Source organism: Ochotona princeps, chromosome 11 (assembly GCF_030435755.1).
Source record: "Ochotona princeps isolate mOchPri1 chromosome 11, mOchPri1.hap1, whole genome shotgun sequence".
Lineage (NCBI taxonomy): Eukaryota > Metazoa > Chordata > Mammalia > Lagomorpha > Ochotonidae > Ochotona > Ochotona princeps.
Window position 1 is genome coordinate 70,527,943 of NC_080842.1, and position 26,780 is coordinate 70,554,722.

Sequence of the window (26,780 nt, forward strand, 5' to 3'; positions counted from 1 at the left end):
GGCGTCGCCGGAAGCCGGCGGGAGGGCTCGGGGCGCCGAGGGGGCGTAGTCGGCGGAGTCGGGCCCCGCGGGGCGGGTGGAGAGGAAGGCTTCGGGGGCGCGCGGCCGGGGTCTCCGACGGTAAGGAGTCCGGGGTGTCCCGTGGGGCGTGGACACGGAGAGCCCGCCGGCTCCCTCGCCACGCCACGCGAGTCCGCGCGCACCTGCTCGGGGCCGGACTCCCAGGGGAGGGTCGTTGGCGGAGATTCGGAGCCTGGGCGTCCGCGCTGGGCTCGGTGGGCCTGGACACCTCCTGGCCGGCTCCGCGGCGGGGAGGAGGGTCTGGGATCTCGGCACGGGCATTCCCGGGCCACCTGCGCCGGGGGTCCGGGCGTGCCGAGCGCCGGCCGGGCGCAGCGCCTGGCCCCTTTCTGCCCCAGCAGGTGCCCCGTGCGCGTGGCTGGCACACGCCCTGGGGCAGGGCTGGCACGCGATGCTTGTGTGCAAGTGGGAACGGGGTCCGGACCGGGTTGTGGTGAGGACGGGTGCTGCGGGAAGGTCTCCTCCCATTTGAGAGGAGGGGAGACAGAGAAGTCCTGGCTTCTGGTTCCCCCCAGATGCTTGCAGCAGGCAGGACCCAAGCTGGAGCTCAGCTGGGCCCTCTGATCCGGGATGTGGGCCCCAGGCAGCCTTCTAACCCTTTGCAGAATGCCCGCCCCTCTGTGTGGGTTTTAGAACAAAAAGAATCCTAGAGCCTAGTCCTAAGGGGACAGACAGAACACCGGAGGCCTAGAGTTTCCATCTGTCCAAAGACTGTGCATTGAGCATCTGCTGGGTCCAGAGGGTCCCAGATAGCAAGTAATGTAGTCGCAGTCTCCACCGTACGGGGCAGGGTTCTTGTCACAGTGAATTAGGGCAAAGATGGAAGAGAACCCTGGCTCCACGTCACACCTCCTGCATGCCTCATGGCAGAGCCTGTCTAGGGTCCCCTGGCCTCTCTGACATGCGCAGTAGACTGAAGTAGGACCAATCTGAGGAAGACTTTGCCTGGATGTGTACGGCGTGGGTCATGGAGTCAGATTCTCTCGACTTGAATCCTGCCTCTGCCCTTTCTAGAGCACCAGTTTTTAGGTGTGGGACCTCTGCGTCCTGGGGGGCAGGTTATCGCTGTGCCATAGACCAACCTCAAACTTGTAAACTGTTTTACAGTTTTGAGGGTCAGGAATTCAGGCAGGTGTGTACTTATGTCAGAGCTTGGGTCCCACATGGTGTAAGCCAGGGTCACTTGGATTGTCGTCCAGGGGAGACTGCCGTGGAGAGTTCAGGTGGCCCCGAGTGGGGAGGGATGGCTAAGCCCAACTAAGTCCTTGCCTGTCGCCACGCCTGCTCTCCACTCAACATCCTGCAGGCAGCTGAGGCCTCCCAGAGCAGTGTCCCATAGAGAGAGAGGAGCTTGTTAGCTCTTAAGACCTGGGCTTGGGAGTGAGCCCAGCTTCCAGCCTTCCTCCCAGCAGCTTGTACCCGGCAGGACAGGCAAGCGACAGGAGACTGGGCTGCATGCCTGGTGGGGAGCACTTCCTTTTACCCCCAGGCACTTGTTGTGCTTTGTTGCAGGTGAGGGTGGCCGTCCTGGGCTTGACTCAGTCAGGTGTAGAGGGCTTAGCTTAGCGCCTGGTAAGTAGGAGCCATCTGTCAGGTTATTGTTGGGGTTAATTACTGGATGTTTTCTTCCTGACTTGTTTACAGAGCGTATAAGAAATAAAAGATGTGTGTTCTTTTTCCAGAGCGTCTCTAACCTTGCTGGGGAGGTGCAGCATTGACATCATGGAATGATCTAGAGAACTGTGTGGAAGTTATTTTACAGCTCAAAAGTAACTTGTGCATGGGTCCATAACTTCCTATGTCCTAACTCCAGGGGTTGTTCCAAAGAGCTGTTCCCATTATGATTTCTACAGAGCTGGAAAATGTCTCCTGTAGCTTTGGACTATGGGCTGTATTTTTAACATTAGCTTGTGGGAGGTTTAGTGCTTTGTTTTCAACATCTGTTCCCATGGGAGACAGTGGAACAGGAGAGTGAGGGCCCAGGGTCTCTGAATCCAGGTGGGCTTGTGTCGATTCTGTGATCGAAGGCAGGTTGCCCCGCCTCCCCACTTGTTGACTGTCTTGGAAATGAGTTGAGTTCCTGTACAGTTGTTGGAATTTCAGCAGAGGTCTGTAGTGAGCAGTAAGTAGCTGACAGCTAGTAGTAAACCAGGGAGCCTTTTCCCTGTGGGCGGCCGGGCGCAAGGGCAGGTGACAGGTCAGCTCTTGGCTTCCTTCCAGATGCAGCACTGGGGACAGTTCCCAGCACCTGGCACCACTCCTTGGTTCCTGGGCACTTGTCTGGGCCAGGCTGACCATCCCAGGGCACTGCTCTTGCTCCCTGGGGATGACATCATCTCTAGTCCCAGACCCGGAGGTGGGGACACTACCCCCAGCTCTGCGCATTAGAAGCCACACTTTCGGTAAGGAAATGGGACGATGAAAGAATCCATGAGGGGAGAGGAGAGGGACACATCTTGGTGAATTCCAGGTTGCGGGGCGCTCTTACTACACACACTTGGCACAATAATGAGATTTGGACCTGGTGGCGGAAAGCCGGGGGTGTGAGTGATTGTCCCGGACAAGAGGAGCTGGCTGAAGAGCTGCGTCCCGGAACACTGCTGTTTCAGAGCTGGGATGGGGCAGGGAGGGAGTTGGTGTGTGGCCTAGACAAGGGCACGGAGCAGGGACCTTGGGAACCTGAAGAGTGGTGGCAAGCAGGAGCTGGAGGACAGAGCTTGGCCCGCAGCCCTGCTGCCTGGTGCAGGAGAGCTAGAGGGCACGTGGGGGTGTGTGTGTGTGTGTGTGCAGGAGATGGGAGGAGGTGGGAAGGATGGGGTGGGGTGGAGGAGGTGGGGAATCGAGTGTGTAGGCAGGGGAGGAGATGGGGAGGGTGGGGCAGGGGAGGCAGAGTGGGCAGGAAGCACAGTGCAGGTGGAACCTGCTGTTCTGCAGGACTTATTAAGGTGATGAACCTGGGGGAGGATGAGGCACATTTCCAGGAGGTGGGATCCTGAGAGAGGGCAGTGTGCTTTGGAAAGGAAGATGCGCACTTCCTCCTGGGAAGCGGAGGGCAGTGAGGGAGGTGGGAGAAGAGTCGTAGGCTGTCCATGCCAACTTGCCCTTCCTCCTGAAGACAGAGTTAGGAAAGGGACCAGGCGGGTGGGAAGGAAGAGAGTGTGACAGAATTAGAGTGGCTGCTGGGCGGAAGGTGCAGGGAAGGTTAAAATGGCATCACGACTTGTGAAGAACAGCAACAAAAAGCTGTTAGCCAGCAGAGGTCAGCCAGCATGAGCTGTGACGGGGGCGCGTGCTGTGTGCCAGGTAAAGTGGAATCAGTGGTACCCCCAGAGCCTACAGCAGCGCTAGTTTGCCTCATGGACACTGCGTGAGCACGGTGCTGTCAGAGGGCCGTCCCAGGGTCAGACCAAAGGAGAAAGTGGAGGGTCACGGGAGAGAAGCAGGGGCCGCCCGGAAGGTCAGGCTTCGTGGAGGTGGAACCAGGCCTGTTCGTCGCTGTGGCCCTGTAGCCCGGCACGCTGTCATCCGTCACCAGCAGAGGTTGAAGGGTGGCCCTCGACAGGGCCTGCAGGGGGCCGTTGGCCCACATCTGTGGCAATGTGACAGAGTCCCATCCCTGCTCTGCTGTCCTTCCCCGCTTCCTGCTCCTGCACCCTCTGACAGACAGTGGTGGTGGCTCAGGTTGGATCCCTGCCACCCACAATGCAGACATGTGGCTTCTGTCCTGGCCTGTCCTTGGCCTGACTGTGTGGCATTTGAGGAGTGAACCAGCAGATGGGAAAACTTGTCTCTACCTTTCAAACAACATGTGTACATACGTACACACACGTATACAGGAGGGAGGGGTGTTCTGTAAGGCTGACGGCCACCCGTCCCCTTGGACATGGTTACCTGCCCTCTCCGCCAGCCACACAGGGCCCACTGGCTGCCCGTCCCCTCTGTCGTGGGCACTGGTCAGTCCTTGCCATACTTCTTGCAGGTGTGTGCTAGGCATGTCAGCAGCTCCTCACAGAGGCGTGTGTGAGTGGCACCTTGATGCTGGCTCTGCTTGTGGCAGATGCAGCTGGTCGTTCGGGCTTGTGTCTCATCTCCCTATGTGGGCTCCTGCGTCTTCCGGCTTCTAGTTCAGTGAGCTGAACGGAGGTGTTTAGGAAGTGCACTTGATTCCTAACCACTTGGCTTTTATTTCTACTTTACACGTGTTGCTAGATGTGTATTAGTTTGTTTTTTGTCATTTTCCTAAGACATAAGAGACATGCGTATCATCTTGGTTATAGTCTAGGCTTCTGCTGTCAGATACAGGGGCCATTTAAACACAAGTTAGAATTTCAGATCCTTAGCCACGTGCACGGTGTGGAGGACGCATCCACCCCGTGGAGAGTGTGCCTGTAACACAGATGTCCTGTTCGGCAGTCTGGACCCAGACACCCAGGAATGAGTGTGACAGGGTGTGTGAGGTGGGGGACCACGAGCGGGATGCACAGATGCCAGCCGGCTGGCGGCCACATCACTGAGACTCTTCCGTCGTGCTTCCCCGCAGGCCTCGCGTGGGGTAGCATGGACCCTGTTGCCGCCCACAGCTGCCACCTGCTGCAGCAGCTACACGAGCAGCGCATCCAGGGCCTGCTGTGCGACTGCATGCTGGTGGTGGAAGGCGTGTGCTTCAAGGCGCACAAGAACGTCCTGGCGGCCTTCAGCCACTACTTCCGGTACGTGTCCCCTCGGGGAGAGCCCGGCATGGAGGGAGCTGGCCACACATGGTCAGAGAGCAGAGCGAGGCCTTTCTTTAAGTCTTAATTCTTACTTACTGTAATCCTTTTTTTTTTTTGCTTCAGGTTATTACAACTCTGGTATTTAAAGTCACCTGAGAGGAAAAAAGGCTCTTCACCAAAATGTATTTTATTTTGATACTTTGTCCTTCATTTTAGTCACTCTAATAATTAATTTCAGTTTTCTGAAATGATTGATAGGAATATTTCTGTGACCAGGAACTGGCACTGTGGCATAACAGGTCAGAGCACCCCCTCTGATGCTGGCATCCCGCATCATCCCCAGTCGCTGAAATAAGACTCAGACGTGGCGTGCTGGCAGGTGCCGTGTCCCGTCAGCTCGGGCCCCGACTTAGCGGCTTCTGTCCCTGCGCAAGGCGGTCCCAGACGCCTGGCTTTGCCGTGGCCTCCAGGAGAGCTAATTGTGTGACCACTTGGTTGGTGTCAGCTGTAGTCACTCGTGGCTGTTTGGGGGACACAGCTGGCTCCGACAGAACCCAGTCATCCGCCCGTGAACTTGACGTGTTCCCCTGGTGAAGTGCCTGGGTTCTTTGGTGCCTTTTTTCCCTTAATTAGTAGGAATTTCCTCACTGTCGGTTTGTGGACCATTGGGTTGCTGAAAAACTTGATAGCCAAACACATACATGACAGGTTACAAAATGAGTGTATGCCAAGGGTCGGCTGGCTGTAGCCAATTATATTTGCAGAAGTTTTGAAGGCACTTAGATATGGAATGTTGGTATGTATGTATTTTATGGCTTGAAATATATCATTTGTCAGTAAACGAAATATTGAAACGTGTATCCTTTAGTTTTCTATACTCTAGTATGCAATACATATGGACAACTACACTTTGGAAAAATATTTAGCTCCTAAAATAATTTATCAGCCGTATTACTGTGTGTAATTTGTTTTTAATTCGTAAATTTTTAAATATTTCCTTGAGAAACAAATGAGCAGAGAAAGACAAGAGGGCTCCCATTAGCTGGTTCATTCCCCAGCTGCCTCAATGGCTAGCGCCAGGCCAGAGCCAAAGCCAGGACCTGGAATTCAGCGTGGGTGGCAGGGCCCAAACCACTGTAGCCATCCCCCACTGCTTCCCAGCGCGCAGTTGGCTTGATGATGGAGTCTGGAACTAGAATACTACAGAAGGTTAAGCCTGGGGGCTTCACCACCCAGCCAGCTGCCTACCTCTAATCTGTAAGGTTAATGGGAGTATTTCAGAGCTGTACTTTGAGATCTGTTCTCAAAAGTTCAGTACCCAAAGTATTAACTTATCTGAATTGCTTATTGAATGGTCGGCCAAACTTTTACATTGGAAATCAGCCCTTGTGGAAGGGTAAACTGTTTAACATTGCTGTGTGAGTGATGTTCATAGAAGTTACCAGCCTGTGTAAGTCACTGACACGGTGAACAAATCCCCTTCCTGTTATCAGGAGCCTCTTTCAGAAGTCTTCCAGCCAGAAGAGTGACGTTTTCCACTTGGATGTTAAGAACGTGAGCGGCATAGGGCAGATCCTGGACTTCATGTACACGTCTCAGCTGGACCTGAACCAGGACAACATCCACGTCATGCTGGACACGGCACGGTGTCTGCAGGTTCAGCACGTCCTGCATCTGTGTCACACGTTCCTCAGGTCCGCCACCGCAGAGCAGCTGCCTGGCACGCCTGGGAACGGCGCCTTCTCCCTGCAGGGGACGCTGAGCCCCGAGAGCCCGTGTGTCCTGAGTGACAGCTACCCCCCTGCCTTGCTGCAGGAGTGCGCCACGGACGCTCAGCCCGGGAAGCCTGGGGACGAGTCGCAGTGTCCCGCGCCGCTGCCATCGGTGAGCCTGCCCCATTCCACGGGGGACGGGTCCAAGCAGGCCCCCGAGACGCTGGATGGCAGCTGCAGCGACCTGCCTTTCAAACAGCCGAGTTACTACTACAAACTCCGAAGCCTTTACAGCAAGCATTACTACAAGCAGGCCGCCTGTCCGAGTCACCAGCGCACCATCGCGCAGCCCTTCACCTTCAGCTCCAGCTCAGACGCCGCCACTGAGGAGAACCAGCCTTGTGCCATGGGCCCCTCTGCCTGCCTCCTCGAGTCCCCAGAGCACCTGCCCTCCAACTTCCTGGGCCAGCCTCTGAGCGAGTCCGCCCCAGATCCCGAGCCGGACGCGGGCTGCCAGCAGCCTGCCAAACAGATGAGGCTCAAGAAGGCCATTCACCTCAAAAAGCTCAGCTTCCTCCAGTCGCAGAGGCGAGCGGAGCAGGCGGCTGACGTGGCTGAGGCCCAGCAGGTGCACTCCTCCAGTGGGAACCCTGGAGAGAAAGCCCCCAGCCAGAGCCCCGAAGGAAGAGCGGAGAGGGAAGGCGAGGACCTGGCACCTTCAGACAGCGTGGCTGGCACCAGTGAGGCCGAGGCCCCTGAGGCTGCCAGATCGCTGGAAGACCCAGCCCAGGCACTGCAGCCACAGAGGCAGTACGTTTGCGAGCTGTGTGGGAAACCCTTCAAACACCCCAGCAACCTGGAGCTCCACAGACGGTCTCACACAGGTACCAGGGGCGCCCTGCTGAGCCGCGCGGCCTGCCTGAGTCTGAGGATCTGTGCCGCTGCTGCGGAAGCTGCCAAGGCGCCAAGCTCGAGCCAGAGCTCCGAGCCGCCTTTGCAGTTCTGTGTTTGCTGATGATCTCTTCTGACAGGGCTGCAAGGGATTTCTCTTTTAAAAAGTTGCCATCTTTTATATTTGGATTTCCAGTTTTATATGCTGAGCTGACCATCTCCAAGCAAGTATAGTGTATTATTTCAAATTTTAAAGTGATAAATTATATTTAGTTTTCTCTACATTTGGATAAAGTTTTTATTTTTTTAAAGATTTATTGTATTTCTTGATTGGAAAGATAGGGCTACAGAGAGGGAAAGACAAAGGTCTTCCTCCACCGACTCCCTCTGCACCTGGTCCCGGCAGCTTTGGTTGGGCCAAGCTGAAGCCAGGAGCCAGGAGTTCCTTCCAGGTCTCATGTGTGGTGTCCAGGTCTGAATACTTGGGCTGTCCTGCATTGCTTTCTCAGGCCGTTAACAGGGAACTAAATCAGAAATGCAGCAGCCAGGATTCCAACTGGCACACATACGGGGTGCTGGCACTGCAGGTGGAGGCTTAACAGGCTGTGCCATGGCACTGACCTTGAGGTTATTTTTGAAAACATAATGTGGATTAATTCCAAAATAATTTAGTTGGAGTAATTCTAAAAGTTCTCAGAATTAGTAAATATCTGATTTTAGAAGTTGTGGTTTGGGCAGTAGAAAGGGGTGGCTCTGGGGCACTGGCGGTGCCAGCATTTGGAGAGTGAGCCAGCAGGTGGGAGATCTCCCTCTCTGTTTCTGCTTCTGTCTCTATAAATCTGTATTTCAAATAAAAAGACGTAAAACATTTGTAAAACATCACCTTAAGCATTTGATATTTTCAGGTGAGTTTCCTGCGTTTTAAACACTGTTGTTTCACCGTCTCAGTTTGTAGTCTGTCTCAGTTATTTTTTAAGATCCTATACACATACACTGTGTTGCAGAATACTTATGTGTTTCCTGTAATTAGACGTGATAATGTTGATAGCATAATACATGTTGACAGATGCCTTATAAGCTTGGAAGTCATATGTGACAGGATGCTTGTAAAGTAACTGCCTGCCCATGTGTTTTCTCATGTGGTCTTCTGCTCGCTCGCTCTCTCTCTCTGTCTCTCTCCCTCTCTCTCTCTCCCTCCCCTCCACCCCATCTCTCTCTCTCTCTCTCTCCCTCCCTCTTTTCCCCTTCCTCCCCCTCTTTCCCCCTCCCTGCACTCTCTCCCATTTCATATTTGTTCTGTTTATTTGGAAGGCAGAGTTCGAGAGAGGTCGTCCCGCTGCTGGTTCACTCCGCACGTGGCCACAGTGGCCTGGGCTGCGTCAGGCTGTAGCAGGGCCTTGTCCAGGTCTGCCTAGTGGCCACAGGAGCCCAAGGACCCGGGCGTGCTCCACTGCTTTCCCAGGTGCATCAGCAGGGAGCTGTCTTGGAAGTAGCGTAGCTGGGACTTGAACCAGTGCCATGTAGGATGCCAGCATTCAGCTGTGACACCGGCCTTCTGCCACCGCCGAGTGCTGAGCGTGGGCCATTGGGAAGGCCCTTGGGGAACTGTTCCTGCTGGGGCCTCCCACCACTTCCACAGACCCAGTGCTGCTCAGACAACATGCCGTGCCTGCTGGCTTTTGTCTCTTGCAGCCTGATCATCGCAGTCTGTTTAGTTGAGAAACCCAGCCATTTATCTGTTTTTTTTTTTTTTCTTTAAGGTTTTTTTATTTGCTTGTGAGGTAGAATTACTGAGGAAGGGAGCTGGAGAATCTTCCAGCCTCTGGTTCACTCCCCAAATGGCTAGAGCAGCTAGACCTGGGCCAGGCTGAAACCAGGAGCCAGGAGCTTGTTCCGGTCTCCCACGTGCAAGGGCCCAACAGCTTGAGCCATTTCCATTGCTTTCCCAGGAGCCCTGGCAGTGAGCTGGCTCATGAGTGCAGCAGCCAGGACATGAGCCAGCAGCATACAGGATGCCAACATCACGGTAGAGGCTTAGTGTACTTCACCACAACCCTGGCCCCAGCCTGTTTATCTTTAAAGAAATGAAGCATATTTTGGAGAGCCCTTTCAGGATTATGTGTGCCCACAATGGCATTAAGGACAGTTGGAGTTGTTTCCCGCCCCTTTTCTCGTGCGTATGGAGCAGGGTGGGCTAGAGGCTGTGTGCCACGTGGCGCTGTCCTTCCCCTGGTGGCCAGGGAGCCATGCGTTGCTGTACGGTGCAGTCATTTGCTTCCCTTTATGTGCTGCGAGCAAGTGGGGCAAGCCCGGGTGGGTCCGTGTTGTGCTGCAGGAAAGCTCGTCTTGAATTCTCAGCTGAAGCAAGAGCTTTTGTCTTAATCCCTGGGCTGCTTCGGGGGGCGCATAAATGCAGATCGGTTCAGCCTGGAGGCGTGTTTGAAAGGAAGTCTGGAGAGGACCCTCCATGGGCAGTCCCCCTGGAGCCAGGGCAGGAGGCCATGGGGGACAGTGGGGACAGAAGGGAGCAGGCGGTGGGCGAGCCTCCCACTCCCTCCGCTCGCCGAGCCAGTGGGACTACGCGTGTCGGTGGCGAGTTTACAATTTGTTTTCTGTTTGCTCTGTTTTAGGTGAGAAACCTTTTGAATGTAACATTTGTGGGAAGCACTTCTCTCAGGTGGGAATGCTCTTCATCACTGTTCATAATCAAACCTGTGACCAGTGCGTGCTTATACAGAGAGACCGTGCGTCTGTCCCTGCAGGAGGAGCCCCGTGAGCCTGAACACCATGGTTGTAGTTCATGGGGCGAGAGGAAGGGAAATAGCTGTGTGTGTGTGCGCGTGCACACGCGTGTGTGAGTCCTCAGACACCCTTCCCCTTTGCTGCCGAACGGGGGCCCAGGCCTCTCTAAAGCTGTCAGGGTCCCGCTGGGAACAGGGCATCCCTGAAGGCTGTGGACAGTGCCTCGTCTTCTCAAGGCCTGGCGGTTTGCAGGCTGTTGCAGGAGAGGCCGACAGTCGGGACTCCCAGCTTTTGCCTTCAGTTGCCCAGAGGTCACTTAGCAGTGGGCCAGTTCTCTTGCCCAGCAGACATGTCTCGGACCCTTCTGTGGGCCAGGCCCTGTACTGCACACAAAGAGGACCTAGGACGTTTCTCCTGCTGGCAGATGGGTTGCAGAAATCTACTTTTCTGTCTACAATGGGAGGTATGGGGCTCCTTCCTGCAGGGGCAGCGTGGGTGATGCTGTGGCCTGGGTGCCAGGCTGGCAGGGCTGCGCAGGAGCAGCTAGTGCCTGACCAGAGCCCTTCAGCTTCGCTTTCGCCCATCGAGGGTGTTCATTCCATCTTCCCATGCCCTCCACCTGCTGTCCTGACGACTCGTCACTCCCTGACTTGCTACCTGCTGGTGCCCACTGCGTCCTGGCACTCTCCTTCTGGTTGTGGGCGGGGCCGTGTGCTGTTGTTCAGGAGATCGCCGAGCACCCGGCAGCCTTCCGGAAGGCCTTGCTCTGCCATGGAGCATGCTCGTCCTGCCGGCCGCCTGGGTCACCTCAGCTGACAATCCTGGCCCTGACTGCCTCCCACGGGCCCTGCAGCCAGACGGACGGGTCTACAGTTGGATCCTGCCCCCGTCAGCTCTGACTACTCTGGCCCTCAATGAGCTTTCTGATGCATTGCTACGTGTGTTTCCTGACCTATGAATGAGGAAAAGAAGCCTGCTTGCCATGGGGCCGTGTGTGTCGGGGGATGCGGGTGGGGTGAGTTCATGGAAGGTGTGGGTGAGGCACTCTGGGAGCCTTCCTGCTGCCCGGGCCATGGCTGCCACCACCTCCTGTGCCCAGCCTCGCTGCTCACATGCCAGTCTTCCCGAGGCACGTACTCGGCCTCCCCCCCCGAGGGGCATCATGGCAGCTCCGGTGTGGAGGAGGCATGGGCTGGGCAGCTGTGCACCTGCAGTCACAGCATCTCAAAGCCTCCTTTTGCGAATTTTTTTAAAAAGATTTATTTATTTTAATTGGAAAGGCAGATTTTAAGAGTGAAGGAGAGAGAGACATCTTCCATCCACTGATTACTCCACAAGTGGCTGTGACGGCTGGATCTGAGCTGATCCAAAGCCAGGAACTTCTTCCAGGTCTCCCACATGGGTACGTCCCAAGCAAAGCCTTGGGCCATCCTTGACTACTTTCCCAGCCCACAAGCAGGGAGCTGGAAGGGAAGTAGAGCAGCCAGGACATGAGCCAGCGCTCATCAGGGATCCTGGTATGTGCAAGGCAAAGACTTTAGTCACTAGGCTACTGCTCTGGGCCCTCTTTTTGAAACTCGTAGGAAGACTGAATGAGAAAACGAGCCTGGGGTGTCTCCCACATGACAGTTGTGAGATCAGCATGTTATATCACGCTGGTGCTCGGAGCGCCTCCTGGCATCTGGTGCCGACCCCAGTTGGGCGGACAGGCCGGCGTCCTGCCTTGGGCCTCCTTGGTGCAGCGGTGAGAGCAAGCACTTTGGTCAGCTCTGAAGTGGCATTTCCCACGCTGCCTGTGTGTTAATGACGATCAGCATGTGGGTGTCATCTCTGTTAATCCTCAGATTTTCTTTGTCTTACATTTTAGTACTTCATGAAATACAGTTTTGAAACAGCTGGCTTTTTTTTTTAAATGGGAAAGTCAGATAAACAGAGAGGAGGAGAGACAGAGAGGAAGATCTTCTGTCTGATGATTCACTCCCCAAGTGACTGCAATGACCAGAACTGAGCCAGTCCAAAGCCAGGAGCCAGGAGCTTCCTCCAGGTCTCCCACATGGGTGCAGGGTCCCAAGGCTTTGGGCCATCCTTGACTGCTTTCCCAGGCCACAGGCAGAGAGCTGGATGGGAAATGGGGCTGCCGGGATTAGAACTGGTGCGCATATGGGATCCTGGCGCGTGCAAGGTGAGGGCACTAGGCTACCGTGCGGGGCCCAACGTCTGAGTTTTAAGATGTGAGGCCCCTATAGTCTCTAGTTGCATTTTTTATAAGAGATTTATTTATTTGAAAGCCAGAGTTACAGAGAGAGGGAGAAAGGCATCCAAGAAGGAGAGGTCCACTTCCAGTCTTTGGTTCACTGCTCAGATGACCATAACGGGCAGCGCCAAGCCAGGCCAAAGCCAGGCGCTTCCTCCAGGTCTGCCATGCGGTGCAGGGGTTCAAACACTTGGACCATTCTCCTGCTCTCCCTAGGCCATTAGCAGAGCTGGACCACAAGGGGGGCAGTGAGAATGTGAAGCGGTGCCCCCACGGGACTCCAGTGCTGCAGGCCCTGGCTTACACTGGGCCCCAAGGCCAGTCCTTAAAGTTAGCATTCTTGACCTTTTTACGTGAGCACCATCTGCCATGACTTGGTGAGTCTGTGCCGGAGGATTACTCAGCTCCCATGGCACGTCTCGTCTGTAACGCAGTTCTGTTAAAAAGCCTAACAGCTGCATCTTCCGCTGATGTTTACCTAGAGTTGAACATCCTTACTGCTGGTACCTTTAGTCAGAGTTACTACTCAAGCTTCGGAGCCTGCAGGTAACCCTGAGTTAGTGTTGCAGCTCAAGGCCATGACTTCCTGAAATGTGAATCTGGGACTAGTATGTCGTGATGAGTCAGTTCAGTGCTGTTTGCAACTGCTTAGCAGGTCCAGAGTGAACGCTGTCAGTGTGGGGCCTTGTGCCACGTGCCTGTGTGTAGGTGAGTTCTGAGGTGTGGTTTGTGCAGTGAGGGCCCGAGGGGTGCAGAGGCGTCCCAGAGACTCCCCAGAACTGAAGACACTGGCTAAAGCCCAGGTCGTCGGGGCCGGGTCTCGTCACCTGGCTCCGTGTCTGGGTGCGTTGCCCTTGGTTTTTTCCTTAGAGTATTCACTGACCAATGTGCGCTCTCCTCTGAGGGGAGGGAAGAAACGTTGACTTGGAAAACAAGTAACCAGTGTGCCTTTTTTCTTCCTCAAAGTGTTTGTTTATTTGAAAAGCAGAGTTACACAGAGGGAAGGAAAGACAAAGAGAAAAAGAGATTTCTGTGCCTGGTTCGCTCCCCCAAAGGCCACAGCAGCCGAGTCGGCCATGTGGAGGCCTGGGCGAGGGCTTTCAGGCCTTCCCGTCGGCTCCAGGGTCTAAGTGCTTGGGCCATTATCCACTGCTTTTCCAAGGGCAATAGCAGAGCTGGATGGGAAGTGGAACATCCATATGAGGTGGCAGCATTGCTGGCAGAGAGAAGCCAAAGCTGCTGTGGCACAGTGCCACCCACACCCCTGCCCTGCTCGCTCTCCTTTCTTACAAAGCAGAGATGCAGTATTGCAAAGAATTGGTTCACAATGCATTTGAACCACGAAGTGTGGATCACCGAATAGAATAGCAGGGGCCTGCTTCCACAGTTGGGCCGGGATGCGGTTCACACTGCTGGGTAGCCCGTGGGCTTTCCCAGCACTTGTGTGCCAGTGGCCGTTTTAGATGCCTGCCGAGCGCCTCTGGGCCTTGGTCAGCTGGGCCGAGCAGCAGAGCGGCCCCTGCTGGTTGGTGCGTGCATGTGCCGGCTGTCTGTGGACAGCAGGACCACAACCAGAGTTTTGATTCCCACATGCCACTGCATGCTTCCGGCTCTGCCATCAGACGGTGGCCGACTGCTCTGTCTGAATCCGCTTTTCACCTGGAAGAGATGCTAACCAGAGCCCCAGCTGTGGGTGTGGCTGTGCTGTTTGGTCATTCTAGAGCAAGGCGGGGACCTCCCAGTACCTTCCTAGTTCCTTCCCATGCTTTAGAAAGTCAACCCAAGTTTCTCTTAAGCTACATTTGTCTAACTCAGTTGGCCAGGGCCCAGCGGAGCAGCTTGCTTCTGTGCTGTGTGATCCATGAACTGTCTGCAGTTTAGTTAAAGCAGAGAGTGCAAGTGGAAAAGCCGCGTGGGTGAGTGGATGCTGGCCGCCCGCGCCTGACACCTTCACCTCCTGCCTGGGATGTGCCAGTTCAGCTATGAGATGGGAAACTACTAAATTACAGCAATGGAAGGTTTTGCTTCCAAATCCCAATTTGAAACATCACAAATAGGTTTTGCTTTTGTTTTAAATATCAGAGGAATCTGCAAGTTGAATTTCGCCATCTCCTGGGCACTTTAATCAGGTTCCTGCTGAACCTGGAGTTGGTTTGACAGTCTTCATTGCAGAGTTTCTCTGTGCAGAGGCCTGCTGGTGCCAGGAGCCAGGAAGGCCTGCGGCCGGGTGAGCTGGGCTGCCCCCACTTGACGGCAGCAGGCCAGCCAGGCAGAGCGTCCTCTGGAGTGTCCTGGGAGTCCTCTGTCAAACCGGAAACTGGAAAGCACAGTTCTGCAGTGGGCATGCACAAGTGCTTCTTTCTGTCCTCCAGGGACAATGCATGTCCACGGAAGACACAGGCCTGGCCAGCGCCCGAGCAGCCTCCCGGGGTGCTGGGCCCTGTTCACACAGGGAGCACCCCAGCAGGGGCCCACGCCAGGGGAAGCACAGTCCTCGTGGGCCTGTCATCCACCGTCATGTGGAAGTAGACGGGGCACCTGGCTGAGCCCGCCGCCTGGCCTTGAAGTTGCGTAGCTGTCAGTGCCAGCAGCGGCCTTGCTGATGGGCGTTCTCCGCTTTGCTGTTTTCGCAGGCAGGGAATCTGCAGACCCACTTGCGCCGGCACTCTGGTGAAAAGCCCTACATCTGCGAGATCTGTGGGAAGAGGTCAGTGCTGGGCCCAGCCTCGCGGGTGTTGGGGGGCCCACGCGTGGGCAGAGCAGTAAGGCAAGCATTGTGGAGGTGTCCTCCCACTGTGGGGCTCAGGCTGCCAAGTGACACACGTGAGATGAGCAGTTAAAGATTAAAAGTCTGGGATGGGAGTCAGAGGAAATGAGATTTTTGCCTGAAACGAGCAGATTTTATACTAACACTATTCATTCCAAAACTCTGTGAGAGTAGGTGAATGCCCCCGGTCCCCAGGCTGCTGGCTGGAGGGGAAGGGTTCCCTCTGATTGGCTCCTGGTAAGACAGCAGTAGAAGGGCTACAGCCATGGGGCCTTCGCACCCAGGAGTGCAGTGCGGGGAGTCAGACACCTGCTGTTTGTGAGATGCTGTCTTACGGTGGGACACAGCTCGGGGATGCTGAAGTCCTCAAGTCAGTCGACCCCCGTGCTGTGGTGACAGCAGAGGGAGATGCGACTTGACTCGGTTCTTCCCTAGAATGTGACATGCTTGTGTGCCACCTGCTGTGGTGCAAAGAGCGAGCCTGGGGGCAGGTTCATGTCTGCCTCCGGCCTTGGCTTCCCTCTGTGGGGTGTGGGGAGGAAATGCCTGCCTCACAGCACCAGGATGGTCACATAGCACCTGGCCTGTCACCTAGCACAGCTGGAGGGGCGTATGTGTTAGTCTGTAGATGTTGGGGGAGGATGCGTGTTCCCTTGGGATGCTGAGGGCAGTGTGTCCACTGAGACCAGGCCAGCACTCCCTCAGGGGTCTGTTCAGGGCGTCCTCCTTGCGTGGCCCCCCTTGTTGGGGCTGTTTCACTGTCCCAGTAACCCGTGGGCCACAGGCAGGGAGTCTCACCTTACCCTGAATTGGCGAGACACCCTTAGGGCGTGGTGCTAGATCATCTGGAATCTGGGCCTAGACAACATAGCTAGAACAGACACTCGGTTATTTTCTGCTTTCTTTAAAGAAGAGAGAAAAGGAAAAATAGAACATTCCACGCGCCTGTCATGGGAACTCGGGCCACTCCTGGCTCCGTCATGAGGCAGCGTGGTGTCTCTCCGAGCAAGGGGAAGGCGCGGCCTCCTGACCGGTGTTCATGTTGCCTTTCAGGTTCGCGGCCTCAGGCGACGTGCAGCGCCACATCGTTATCCACTCAGGAGAGAAGCCGCACCTGTGTGACGTCTGTGGCCGAGGTACAGGTGCTGCCTTTGCACGAGGCTTGCGATCGGACCCGCGTGTCCTTCCCTGACACCTGCTGTCTCTCCAGGCTTCAGCAACTTCAGCAACTTGAAGGAGCACAGGAAGACCCACACGGCCGACAAGGTCTTCACGTGCGACGAGTGCGGCAAGTCGTTCAATATGCAGAGGAAGCTGGTGAAGCACCGGGTCCGGCACACGGGCGAGCGGCCCTACAGCTGTGCTGCCTGCGGTGAGCGTGACGCCAAGCAGGGCCGTGGCGACACGGGGCGGGGGCACCTGGTGAGCGTGACGCCAAGCAGGGCCATGGCGACACGGGGCGGGGGCACCTGGTGAGCGTGACGCCAAGCAGGGCCGTGGAGACATTGAGTGAGGCCCTGCCAGCCAGGACAGGGTCTGGTTGGCTCTGTCACACCAGCCAATGCACATAACAATGGATGCAGGCGCCTGGTCAGTTCCACCCCAACCTCCTACTTCCTGCAGACCAGCAGGTGCAGCAGCCCAGTCCAGCCAGCCAGCCAGCCAGCCAGCCACACCTAGTCCTCACGCCTACCAGTGAATGCCAAGAACCCCTACCAGGCCCACACCCAGCCCCAATGTTTGCAGGTACCATATTCTGCTGCGTCCCAGGCTGGCCCAGCTTGCACCTCTCTTGTACACAGCCATGGATGCTGCAGCTTGGCTTGACCCAACCTGCCCCCAGACCAAGCCCTCATGTATGCCAGCAGCTGCCCCCGCCTTGTCTAAGCTGGCGCATCCCCAGCCCTGATTCTTGTGCTCACCAGAGGTAGGTACAGCCTAGTAAGGGAGTGCCTACAGTTTCACTGCCAAGCTTGTTCCCAACCTTGGATCTTAAGCCTACCAGGGGGTAAGGCAGTCCAGCCTGACATGACCCACATCTGTCCTGGCACTTGCCAGTAGCCTGGCCCAGCCTGGCCTGCCCCCAATTCCAGCTGTCAGATTCACCAGTGGAAACAGGCCAGCAAGGGAGTCCCCAAAGTGTATCTACCAGGCCTGCTCCCAGCTCCAGGTGTTGCTCATTCAGCAGGTGCTGTGTCCAAGTCTGAGATGGCCCACACCAAGGCTAGGCATTTGTGAGCCAGGTGCTATAGCCTGCTGTAGCCCACCCCCAGTTCCAGCTCTGGCGAGTGCAGCAGCCTAGCCCAGCCTGGCCGTCACTCATGCCTCACACATGGGCCAACAGGTCTGCAGCCCAGCCTGGCTGTCACTCATGCCTCACACGTAGGCCAACAGGTCTGCAGCCCAGCCTGCTCTGGCCTGCGCTCACGTTCGTCTGCAGGAGTGTGGCCTGACAGGGAAGTTCCCCACATGCCCCTAGCAGGTCTGCTTCTAGCAACAGGTTTCATGTGTTCCAGCGGGTACTGCTGCCCAGGCTGACAAGGTCAGCTCCCAGTCCTGGCACTCATCAGCAGGTGCTGCAGCCTAGCCCAGCTGGCCACCACTCATTCTGGCTCTCGTCAGTGAGTGCTACAACTTAGCCTAGCCTGGTCTGCCCACAGCCCTAGGCTCTCACATCAGTGGCAGCTGCAGCCCAGCAGGGCAGTGCCCAGAGGCCCCCTGCCAGGCCCATCCCCAGCACCAGGTCTTGTGCATGCTGGTAGGTGCTTCTACCTAGCCTGGCATGGCCCGTCCACAGTCTTAGCTCTTGCTGGTGGGTGTACCAAGCTAGCCTAGCTGGGTGTAGCCCACACCCTTCCCTGGTTCTCATGTATATCCATGGGTGTTGTGGCCTGGTACCGCCAATCTTGTCCAGACCCAGCCCTCACAAATGCTGACAGGTGCTGCAACATTTTCTGGCCCACCCCACCCCGAGCCCTGGGTTTTCATAATGCAGTAGGAGCTGTGGTCTATAGGGGAGTTCCCCAAGTTCCCCTACCAGGCTTGTTCTCATCCCGGGATCTCAGACATGCGGTTGGGGTACCGTAGCCCTGCTTGGCATAGTCTTCCCCAGTCCCAGCCTTTGCATGCACCAGGCCTTCTCCCAGCCCCAGCTAGTGTCAGGTGGGTTCTGTGGTTAAGCCTGGCCCAGCCTGTCACCACCCCCAACTCTGCATAAACTGGCAGGTGCTACAGCCCCATGGAGACAAACCCGCAAGTCCCCTACAGAAGCCACAGATCCTGTCCTCTCACATTGTGATGGGTGGTGTGGGCCACGTGCTGCAACACTCGTGGGCAGGTACGGTGGCCCTGCCCAGCCCAGGTCTCCCACATGGCTGGGTGTCTTGACCTGACCCAGACATGCCCTCCAGTAGCTCTCTAAACCTTTCTGTCTCAGCTCCCTTGCCTACCTGTGAGTGCAGTGGCCTGTCTGTGGAAGCCCCTAGAAGCCATTTCTCCCCATCAAACATGCCCTCAGCTGCTCCTACTTCAGTAGGGGGTCTGGGGACCCCCTTCCCTGGGCGATCTGCAGCCCCTCCACCTGGGGGCCACAGGATGTACCCCAACCTAGCATTCCCACTTTAAAAAAAATGCAGTGGCAACTATACTAGCACACTGGCATAGCTAACACTGATTTGGCATTAACAAGGTGCAGAATGCCCATAGCTACTGGCTGCTTTGCTCCCAGCAGGGTCACACCCTGAGAACCTAGGCAGTTGCCTATAGCTGGATAAAATGTTTATTTGAAAAAGTTTCACAGAGAGGAAGAGAGAGGAGAGCTCTTCCATGTGCTGATTCACTCCTCAGATGGCTGCAGCGGCTGGAGCCAGGAGCCAGGAGCTTCTTACGGGTCCCCCATGTGAGTGCAGGGACCCAAGCACTTGGGTCATCCTCCATTACTTTGCTGGGCACATTAGCAGAGAGCTGGATCAGAGGTGGAGCAGCCAGAACTCAAACTGGCACCCACTACACCACAGCACTAACCCCTCTCAAGCAAATATTCTATTTTATTTAAAATATTTTTTTAAGGATTCATATATGTTCATTAGAAAGGCAGGTCAGATTTACAGAGAAAGATCTTTCATTTGCTGTTTCACTCCCCAAATGGTCTCAATGGCCAGAGCTGAGCCAGTCCAAAGCCAGGAGCTTCTCCCAGGTCTCCCACATGAGAGCAGGTGCCAAGGCTTTGGTCCCATCCTCCACTGCTTTCCCAGGCCACAGCAGAGAGCTAGCTGGAAGATGGAGCAGCTGGGACACGAGCCAGTGCCCATACGGGATCCCAGTGCTGTCAAAGAGGATTGTAGCCAATTGAGCCATTGCACCTCCAGTAAATATTTCAAAAGAAGAAATTACATTATGAAAAAGCTATGCATGAATTTCAAGGAATGTGTGTGCGCGCGCACATGCCAGCATCAGCCTCCCCATGTCACTTCCCACACACTTGGGGAGCGCTCCCCTGTCCAGGTAAGTCGGGATGTGAGGCTGTTAGGACCTCTGCAGTGTTATTTAGCATTTGCTTTCGGCCTTCCAACAGTGGCACTCTGCCCTCACCTTCCTCATGCACACAGAGGAAGGACACGGCCCCTGAGACATGGGCATCACGTGATGTTAGTGCTGAAGGTCGAGGTCCCTTCAGGGTTGGGGGCCATCCATGCACATTTGAGGGGCACACAGCGGGTCCGGGAGAGGCGCAGCGCCGCAGCAGCGCAGCCGTCCGCTCCCGGGGGCGTGTCTGACACACCCCCCTTTTCCTTTTTCCAGGGAAATGTTTTGGGGGCTCTGGGGACCTCCGCAGGCATGTGCGCACACACACCGGGGAGAAGCCGTACACCTGCGAGGTCTGTAACAAGTGCTTCACGCGCTCGGCCGTGCTGCGGCGGCACAAGAAGACGCACGCGCTGGACGAGCTGGGCCCGGCCCTCGAGGCCTCGGACCTGGACAGGTCTCAGAGCTCGGACTCCTTCTCCCAGGACGCGTCAGGAACGCTGAGGCCCGTGCCGGTGAAGCTCCCCCTGCCCGCGGCTGAGAGCGCGTTCCACACCCAGGCCGCGGGCTCCTACGGGAAGTTACGGACCGTGGCACCGCTCCCCGAGGCCGCCGAGCAGGGGAAAGCCGGCCTGGACCCCGAGAAGCTGGCCAAGCTGCAGCTACTGCCCACACAACCACAGGCGTTCCCGTACTCGGATGTTGATGGCGGCGAGCCGCTGCAGGCCGACAGCACGGCCGTGATGCGCTCCTCTCTGGCTGCCCTGGATAACTGCGCCGACCCCATGGGCGCACGGGCCTCTGCGGCCTACAGGACCTCCGAGGGCCAGTTTTTCTCCAGCATGACGCTCTGGGGGCTGGCCATGAAGACGCTGCAGAATGAAAACGAGCTGGACCAGTGACGTGGCCACATGTGCGTGTCAGCCTCAGAACCCCTCCCACACCGGGAAGAGGTGGAGACCCTCCCACGGCTGGCGGCTGGCTACCCCTGGAGGAGCACGCAGCCCGGGAGTGCCCCGCCCAGGCTGGCCCGAGCCAGCCCTTTGCATCGGGCATGCTACAGGAAAGGCGCATGTACCATACAGATAGTATTTTTGTATGTTTTAATGGTCGAAATTGGTAGCATCCTGTATTTTTAAATATTTGCACAGATTTTATTTGTATATGAAATTCATAACTTAATTTGAATAAGGCTTGCTTTTCCATGCTATGTGGAACATTCCTTCACCTGAAGCCATGATTGTGCCTGTGGGCTAGGGGCTTCCGCACGCTGGGCGGCGCAGCCTGGCTGTCGGTCGTGGACGTGTGTCGTGGCCTCCCAGGGTCTCTCCAGGTTTTCCTTCTGTGCTCACAGAGCAACACCGAGAAACATCTTTCCACGTTCTGAAAGGCTCGGGCGCTCAGCTCAGCCTCTGACCATGCACGTCCCCGCACACCTGCCAGCACCGCCATGCAGCACTGCTATGAGATGGTGGGTGAGGTGGCACAGCAGTGCCGCTGGCCGTGGGGTCTCCTTAGCCCTGCCTCCAGCCCCAAACCAAGCGTGAGGCTGGGCAGTGGTGACATCAGGGTCATGTCCTGGCTTTGCTGGGGAGCTGGCACAGCAAGGTGGGTTTAGGGACCTGCAGCCACCCAGCGTGAGCACGTGGGGTGAACGTGGAGCATAGCACTGCCCTGGTGCTCACCTCCCATGGCCTCACCTCCCACTGCCCTTGGCCTGTTGCAGCCCCCCATGGCCCACCAGGACCTGCAGTGCCTTGGCTTGCTGCACTGTGGGGAAGCCTTGCCACACCTCCCCACCCAACCTGGGAAACCTCCTCCCTGGCCTTGGTGCCTCCGCCGGGGCAGCTGCACCCCTCCCAGGGTGCAGTCAGCCGCCACACACAGACCACACAGGAACATGAGGGAACAGCGAAGCAAAAAGGAAACTGGATTCCATCACCCAGAAGGACGGTGATGCGATGCTTCCTGGCACGGGTGGTGCTCATGGGCTGTAAGACAGGCATGGGCTAGCCTCAGCACACCCCCACTCTCGTTCATAGATACTGCCCTGAAGACAGGCGTGGGCTAGCCTTGGCACACCCCCAACTAGTTCACAGATACTGTCCTGAAGACAGGTGTGGGCTAACCTCAGCACACCTTCACTCTCGTTCATAGATACTGCCCTGAAGACAGGTGTGGGCTAACCTCAGCACACCTTCACTCTCATTCATAGATACTGCCCTGAAGACAGGCGTGGGCTAGCCTCAGCACACCCCCAACTAGTTCACAGATACTGTCCTGAAGACAGGTGTGGGCTAACCTCAGCACACCTTCACTCTCGTTCATAGATACTGCCCTGAAGACAGGCGTGGGCTAGCCTCGGCATACCTTCACTCTAGTTCACTGATACTGCCCTGAAGACAGGCGTGGGCTAGCCTTGGCACATCCCTGCCATAGTGCATAGATACTGCCCTGAAGACAGGCGTGGGCTAGCCTCGGCATACCTTCACTCTAGTTCACTGATACTGCCCTGAAGACAGGCGTGGGCTAGCCTCGGCACACCCCTTCAGCACCCAGGGACAGAGAAGCCAGCCTCATGGGTTGGTTTCCTCCCAGACGTCCTGCTCTGTGCTCAGCTGCGAGCCTGCAGACACACCCTCTCCCCCAGACGCTGCACTGCACGTGTATTGCTTTGTAATCACCAACAGCCTTGCTGTTCTGGGCCCACCCGAGTCCCGGCACCGCAGTAGAGCTCTTCCTCAGCCTGCAGAGACAGGGAAGGGCGGCAGGTGCAGCTCTGACCCGTGACTCACGTCCCAGCCCCAAGCCCCCAGGTCTCCAGCAGCGCTGTGTGGCAGTTTTCCTTCTGGTCAGCAGATGGCAGCATCAGCTCTCAGAAGTCCTGGAGCGGGCCTAGCTACCTCACACGCCTGCAGGGTGGGCCTGCCCAGGCAGGTGGCCACGCACATTCGGGCACCCAGGAAGCTCATGAGGTGGCATTGCCTCCACTCACCTGCTCACACATCCCCCACCTTGCTGAGTGCTGAGGTGTCCTCACAGCTCAGCCTCAGCCCCTACGGTCCCTGCCAGCTGGCAGGAGATCCGCCAGAGAGCTGTGATGGGCAAGGCCTGAGGGCACTGGCCTCTGAGGATGCTGGGCACATATGGCCACATCCTGCATGACGTCAGCCTTGCAAGACAGCCGAGCAGAGAACTCCGCTGAGAGCAGAAGAAGGGGGCTTCTCGGGGGAGGAGGGGGAGGGGAAGTGAGGATTCACTGTGCCCAGGGCCGTAGCAAGTCTGCAACTGGACAGGCCTGTCCCTCGCCAAGCTGTGTCCACCCCCACCAGCACCACAGGGTGACGCCCAGGCTAGTGAGGTCCTAAGGGTGGAATGCTGGGCCTGCAGGACCCGTCCTTATGGGAACAAGACAGGGGTGTGGCACCGTGGCCTAACAGGTTAGTCTGCAGCAGGGACACCCCATCAGGGTGCCAGTTCCAGTCCTGGCTGCTCCGCTTCAGATTCAAGTTCCTACAAATGAGCTAGGAAAGCAACAGAAGATGGCCCAAGTCCTTGGGACCCTGCACACATGTGGAAGACCCGGAAGAAGCTTCTGGCTCCCAGCTTCAGATCAGCTCAGCTCTGGCCATTGCAACCGTCTTACTGATGCCTCCAACCCCCACCCTGTCCATCCATCCTCTTCCTCTCTATAGAATCTCAGCCAGGCAAAATGTCCAGCAAAAGAAGCCAGGCCAGACTTGGGCTCCTTCTGAGCACAGCTGAGTCACGCCATCTATGCGGTGAGGCAACCTCCTCTTGGGGCAGCCGCACCACCTCAAGCTCCTCTCTGCCAAGCCTCCTCCTCCCCTCTGTGCTTGGTCCTGCGCAAGCTCCGGCCATCTCTCTTGGTGATTCTTAATTCCATCTTCCCTGGGCATGTCACAGGCACGTGTCTCTCCCTTGTTCTCCACGGGGGCAGTCATTCCAGCGACTGCCAGGCGAGCAGAGGAGAATGCTCTGCCACTGCTTTCTGTGATTCCAAGCAGGCATGGATCTGGGGGCAGGGGCAAACTGCCCAGCGCATGCCCTCTGGTCCTAACAGCCAACAGGAGGACGGAGCAGACGGAGCGAGTCTGTGGCAGTCCGCACAGTGCTCAGGGCTCTGCAGGACCACATGCAGAGACAGACCATGCAGAGGAAAAGGGGCTCCAACTGCCCATGACAGCTATCCCCTGGAGCACCCGGCCCCAGCCTAGACAGAGCCCAGGCTCTGTGTCAACCTGGTCCAGCCGCAGCAGCTGCAGGCATCTGGGGGAGTGAACCAGCAGGTGGAGCTGCCTTTCAAATACATTTTTTTTACAAAACGCTTCTTAAAAATTACAAACCGCTGCTGTTGACCAAGATGATTGGCTGAGCTTCCCGCCTGACCCAGCCCATCCTGCACCTGCCAGTTCGCCTGAGAGCTGGCAGCGCCAAAAAGGAGTCACTTACATCAGAGCCAGGGAGTCAGAGGTCATGGCACAAGGGTCCTGCGCCTTGCCCGCTCAATGCTGCTCTGGGCGGTTCTGCAGTGACCGCTCCGGCTGCAGTAGGAACCTGAGTCTGCCCTCTGGCACTGTCATCCAGTGCCACAGCCGGGGTTGTTTGCAGAGAGAACAGTGCTCTCCACTCTGGGGCTGGAGGCCCAGGGGCCCCAGGGCAAGGGCTGTCCTGCTGGCAGAGATCCGTGCCATCCCAGGACAGCCCAGGCTCCGTGAAGCTTAGGGAGCATCCCGGAGCGGAGGCCTGTCCGGAACTGACCCCTGAACATGTGGACAAATCCACGCAAGAGAATGGAGCCTGCATGACCACATCACCTCTTCAAGGGGACTCAGTTCTGCCTGAGCTTTGCTGAAAACTCAGGCCCCAGCCTCGCAGCCAGGGTCCTGGTCTGAAGACCCCTCCTTGGCAGTGCAGCCCCTGGGGGACCCTTGCCTCACTGTCAAGTAGCCCGCCCACACTCATTTTTCTGCTCTTAACCCTGGTAGCCTGACGGGTTAAGCTGGCTGCTGTTCAGAGTGCTGGCTCGAATCCCAGTTGGTCCACTTCCCATCCGGCTCCCTACCAATGCACCTGGGAAGGCAGCGGAGATGGCCCGGGTGCGTGGGCCCCTGCACCCACATGGGGGACCTGGAAGAAGCTGCTGACTCCTGGCTTTGGCCCGGCCCAGATTTGGCCCTGTGGTTACTTGCAGAGCAAAGAAGCGGGTGGAAGAGTTCTCTCTGGAATGTCGCGTTATTGAGGATGAGCTGCAGGTTTCTGCAGTCCAGTGTCCTGAGTTAATAATCACCAGCTCGTTCCTGAGCAGCCTCCTCTGTGTTCACGCAGGCTGACCCGTGCGTGCTTCATGGAAAGCGTCACCGGAAGCCAGCACGAGTAGCAACGTGTGTCCCCCAGCTGCGACCCGTCCCGGGAAGCTCTCGTTTGAGCTCCCAGGAGGCGAGTGTCCGAGCAGAACAGGGTCACATTGAGGCCTGCAGCAGGGCTGCCGGAGGCGCTGCGCGCCCTCTGGCGGACCTCAAAGGACACAGCAAGTTGGAAGCGGCTGGCATGTGGTGGGCAGCCCATGACGCGTAAACTCAAGCTGTGTTCAGCGCTGCGGGCGGGCGCAGAGGGGAGTCGGCGCTTCCCCAAGGCCTGGTGGGAGAGGGGTCACAGTCAGCCCCCACACAAGGGTAGACAGAGGCCCAGGCCAGCCACGGCGCCCCCCCCCGACACTTGTTCCCTGTCATTCTCACCTCCATCGTCCACACTGCAGGCCGAATGATTGCTCGAAGACGAAGTTCATCGGCTCACTCTCCTGCCAGAACCCCTTTTCTGGCTCCCCATGGGCCACCAAATACACCCCAGCCTAGGGTGGGAGGCAAGGCCCTCCGCAGCCAGATGACCACCTGCCTGCCCACCCCCCGTCCCCCGTGCCTTTGTTGGTGCTCTCCACCCGAAATCCATGTCCTCTTCCAGTTCTTCTGCACAAACCCTTGTACCTTTGTCAAAACCCAATTCAGTCGTTTCCTCCTCTGTGAACCCCTCCCTGGCTGTGCCCAGACAACTTGCAGGCTCCCTCCTCACCCCGTCCCAGCTGTGGCTGCCCGCTCCTCCCTCCTCACCCCGTCCCAGCTGTGGCTGCCTGCCTCCTCCCTCCTCACCCCGTCCCAGCTGTGGCTGCCTGCCTCCTCCCTCCTCACCCCGTCCCAGCTGTGGCTGCCTGCCTCCTCCAGGCTGTGAGCCCCTGCAGAGCGGGTGCCCTTAAATCGCCAGAGGCCAGCACAAACACCCAGCAGGCAACCATAGAGCTCTGACCACACACCTCAGCTCCTCCAGCACAGCCCCAGAGGGTCCAAGCTCCAGGTCCTGAGGTGCACCTGCAAAAACAGGCTCCGGGGTCAAGGCCGTGGACTCCGCTTACTGGAGGTCACTTTCAACTTGTTCCACGAAGCACAAATGCTCCCATGATCTCCCTCCAAACCCTGGTATCCGGAATCTCCTTCCTGTCTGTGAGAAGAGCTCTGGTCAATGCTGTTTGCCTGGCACGCAGCTTCCTTCCACCTGAGACGGACTGCTTTCCCTCGGCTTCATAGCAGCGCCGTTCGTTCAGGTGGGGCCTAAGGCACAAATGCATCACACTCGTGTGTCCACTCATCCGGTGCCCGCACCTGCCTGCTGGGCCAGTGCTGCTATGCGCACGAATGTGCAAAGCACCTGTGGGACTTGGTGCTCTCAGCTCTCCGGTCTGATGGGAGCTGGTGCCTCCCCCTGGGCAACAGTCCAGCTATTTGACAGCAGCAGCCTCATTTTCTTTTAATGGGAAAGTCAGATTTACAGAGAGAGAGAGAGAGATCTTTCATCCACTGGTTCACTCCCCAAGTGGCCACAACAGCTTGAGCTGAGCTCATCTGAGGCCAGGGGCTTCCTCTGGGTCTCCCATGCAAGTACAGGGCCCCAAGGCTGTACTGGTAGATCATCCTCTACTGCTTTCCCAGGCCACAAGCAGGAGGCTGGATGGGGGCACCTGGAAGGGAAGTAGAGCAGCCGGGACATGAACTGGCGCCCATATGGATCCCAGCACATACAAAGCA

General features: G+C 57.0%; 2 protein-coding genes across 2 annotated transcripts in view; one reads left to right on the forward strand and one right to left on the reverse strand.

The window, feature by feature from the left end:
* Nucleotides 1-26,780, reverse strand: part of TMEM128 (transmembrane protein 128) — a 226,321-nt gene that overhangs the window by 35,810 nt on the left and 163,731 nt on the right. The gene's annotated exons all lie outside the window — the stretch shown is intronic.
* On the forward strand, nt 38-20,662 carry ZBTB49 (zinc finger and BTB domain containing 49). The gene is made up of 8 exons (XM_004579217.2): nt 38-120; nt 4,622-4,790; nt 6,287-7,389; nt 10,027-10,073; nt 15,026-15,099; nt 16,213-16,295; nt 16,370-16,531; nt 19,960-20,662. Exons 2-8 carry the CDS (start codon nt 4,639-4,641, stop codon nt 20,583-20,585), a joined length of 2,247 nt encoding a protein of 748 aa, XP_004579274.2. The 5' UTR covers nt 38-120; nt 4,622-4,638; the 3' UTR covers nt 20,586-20,662.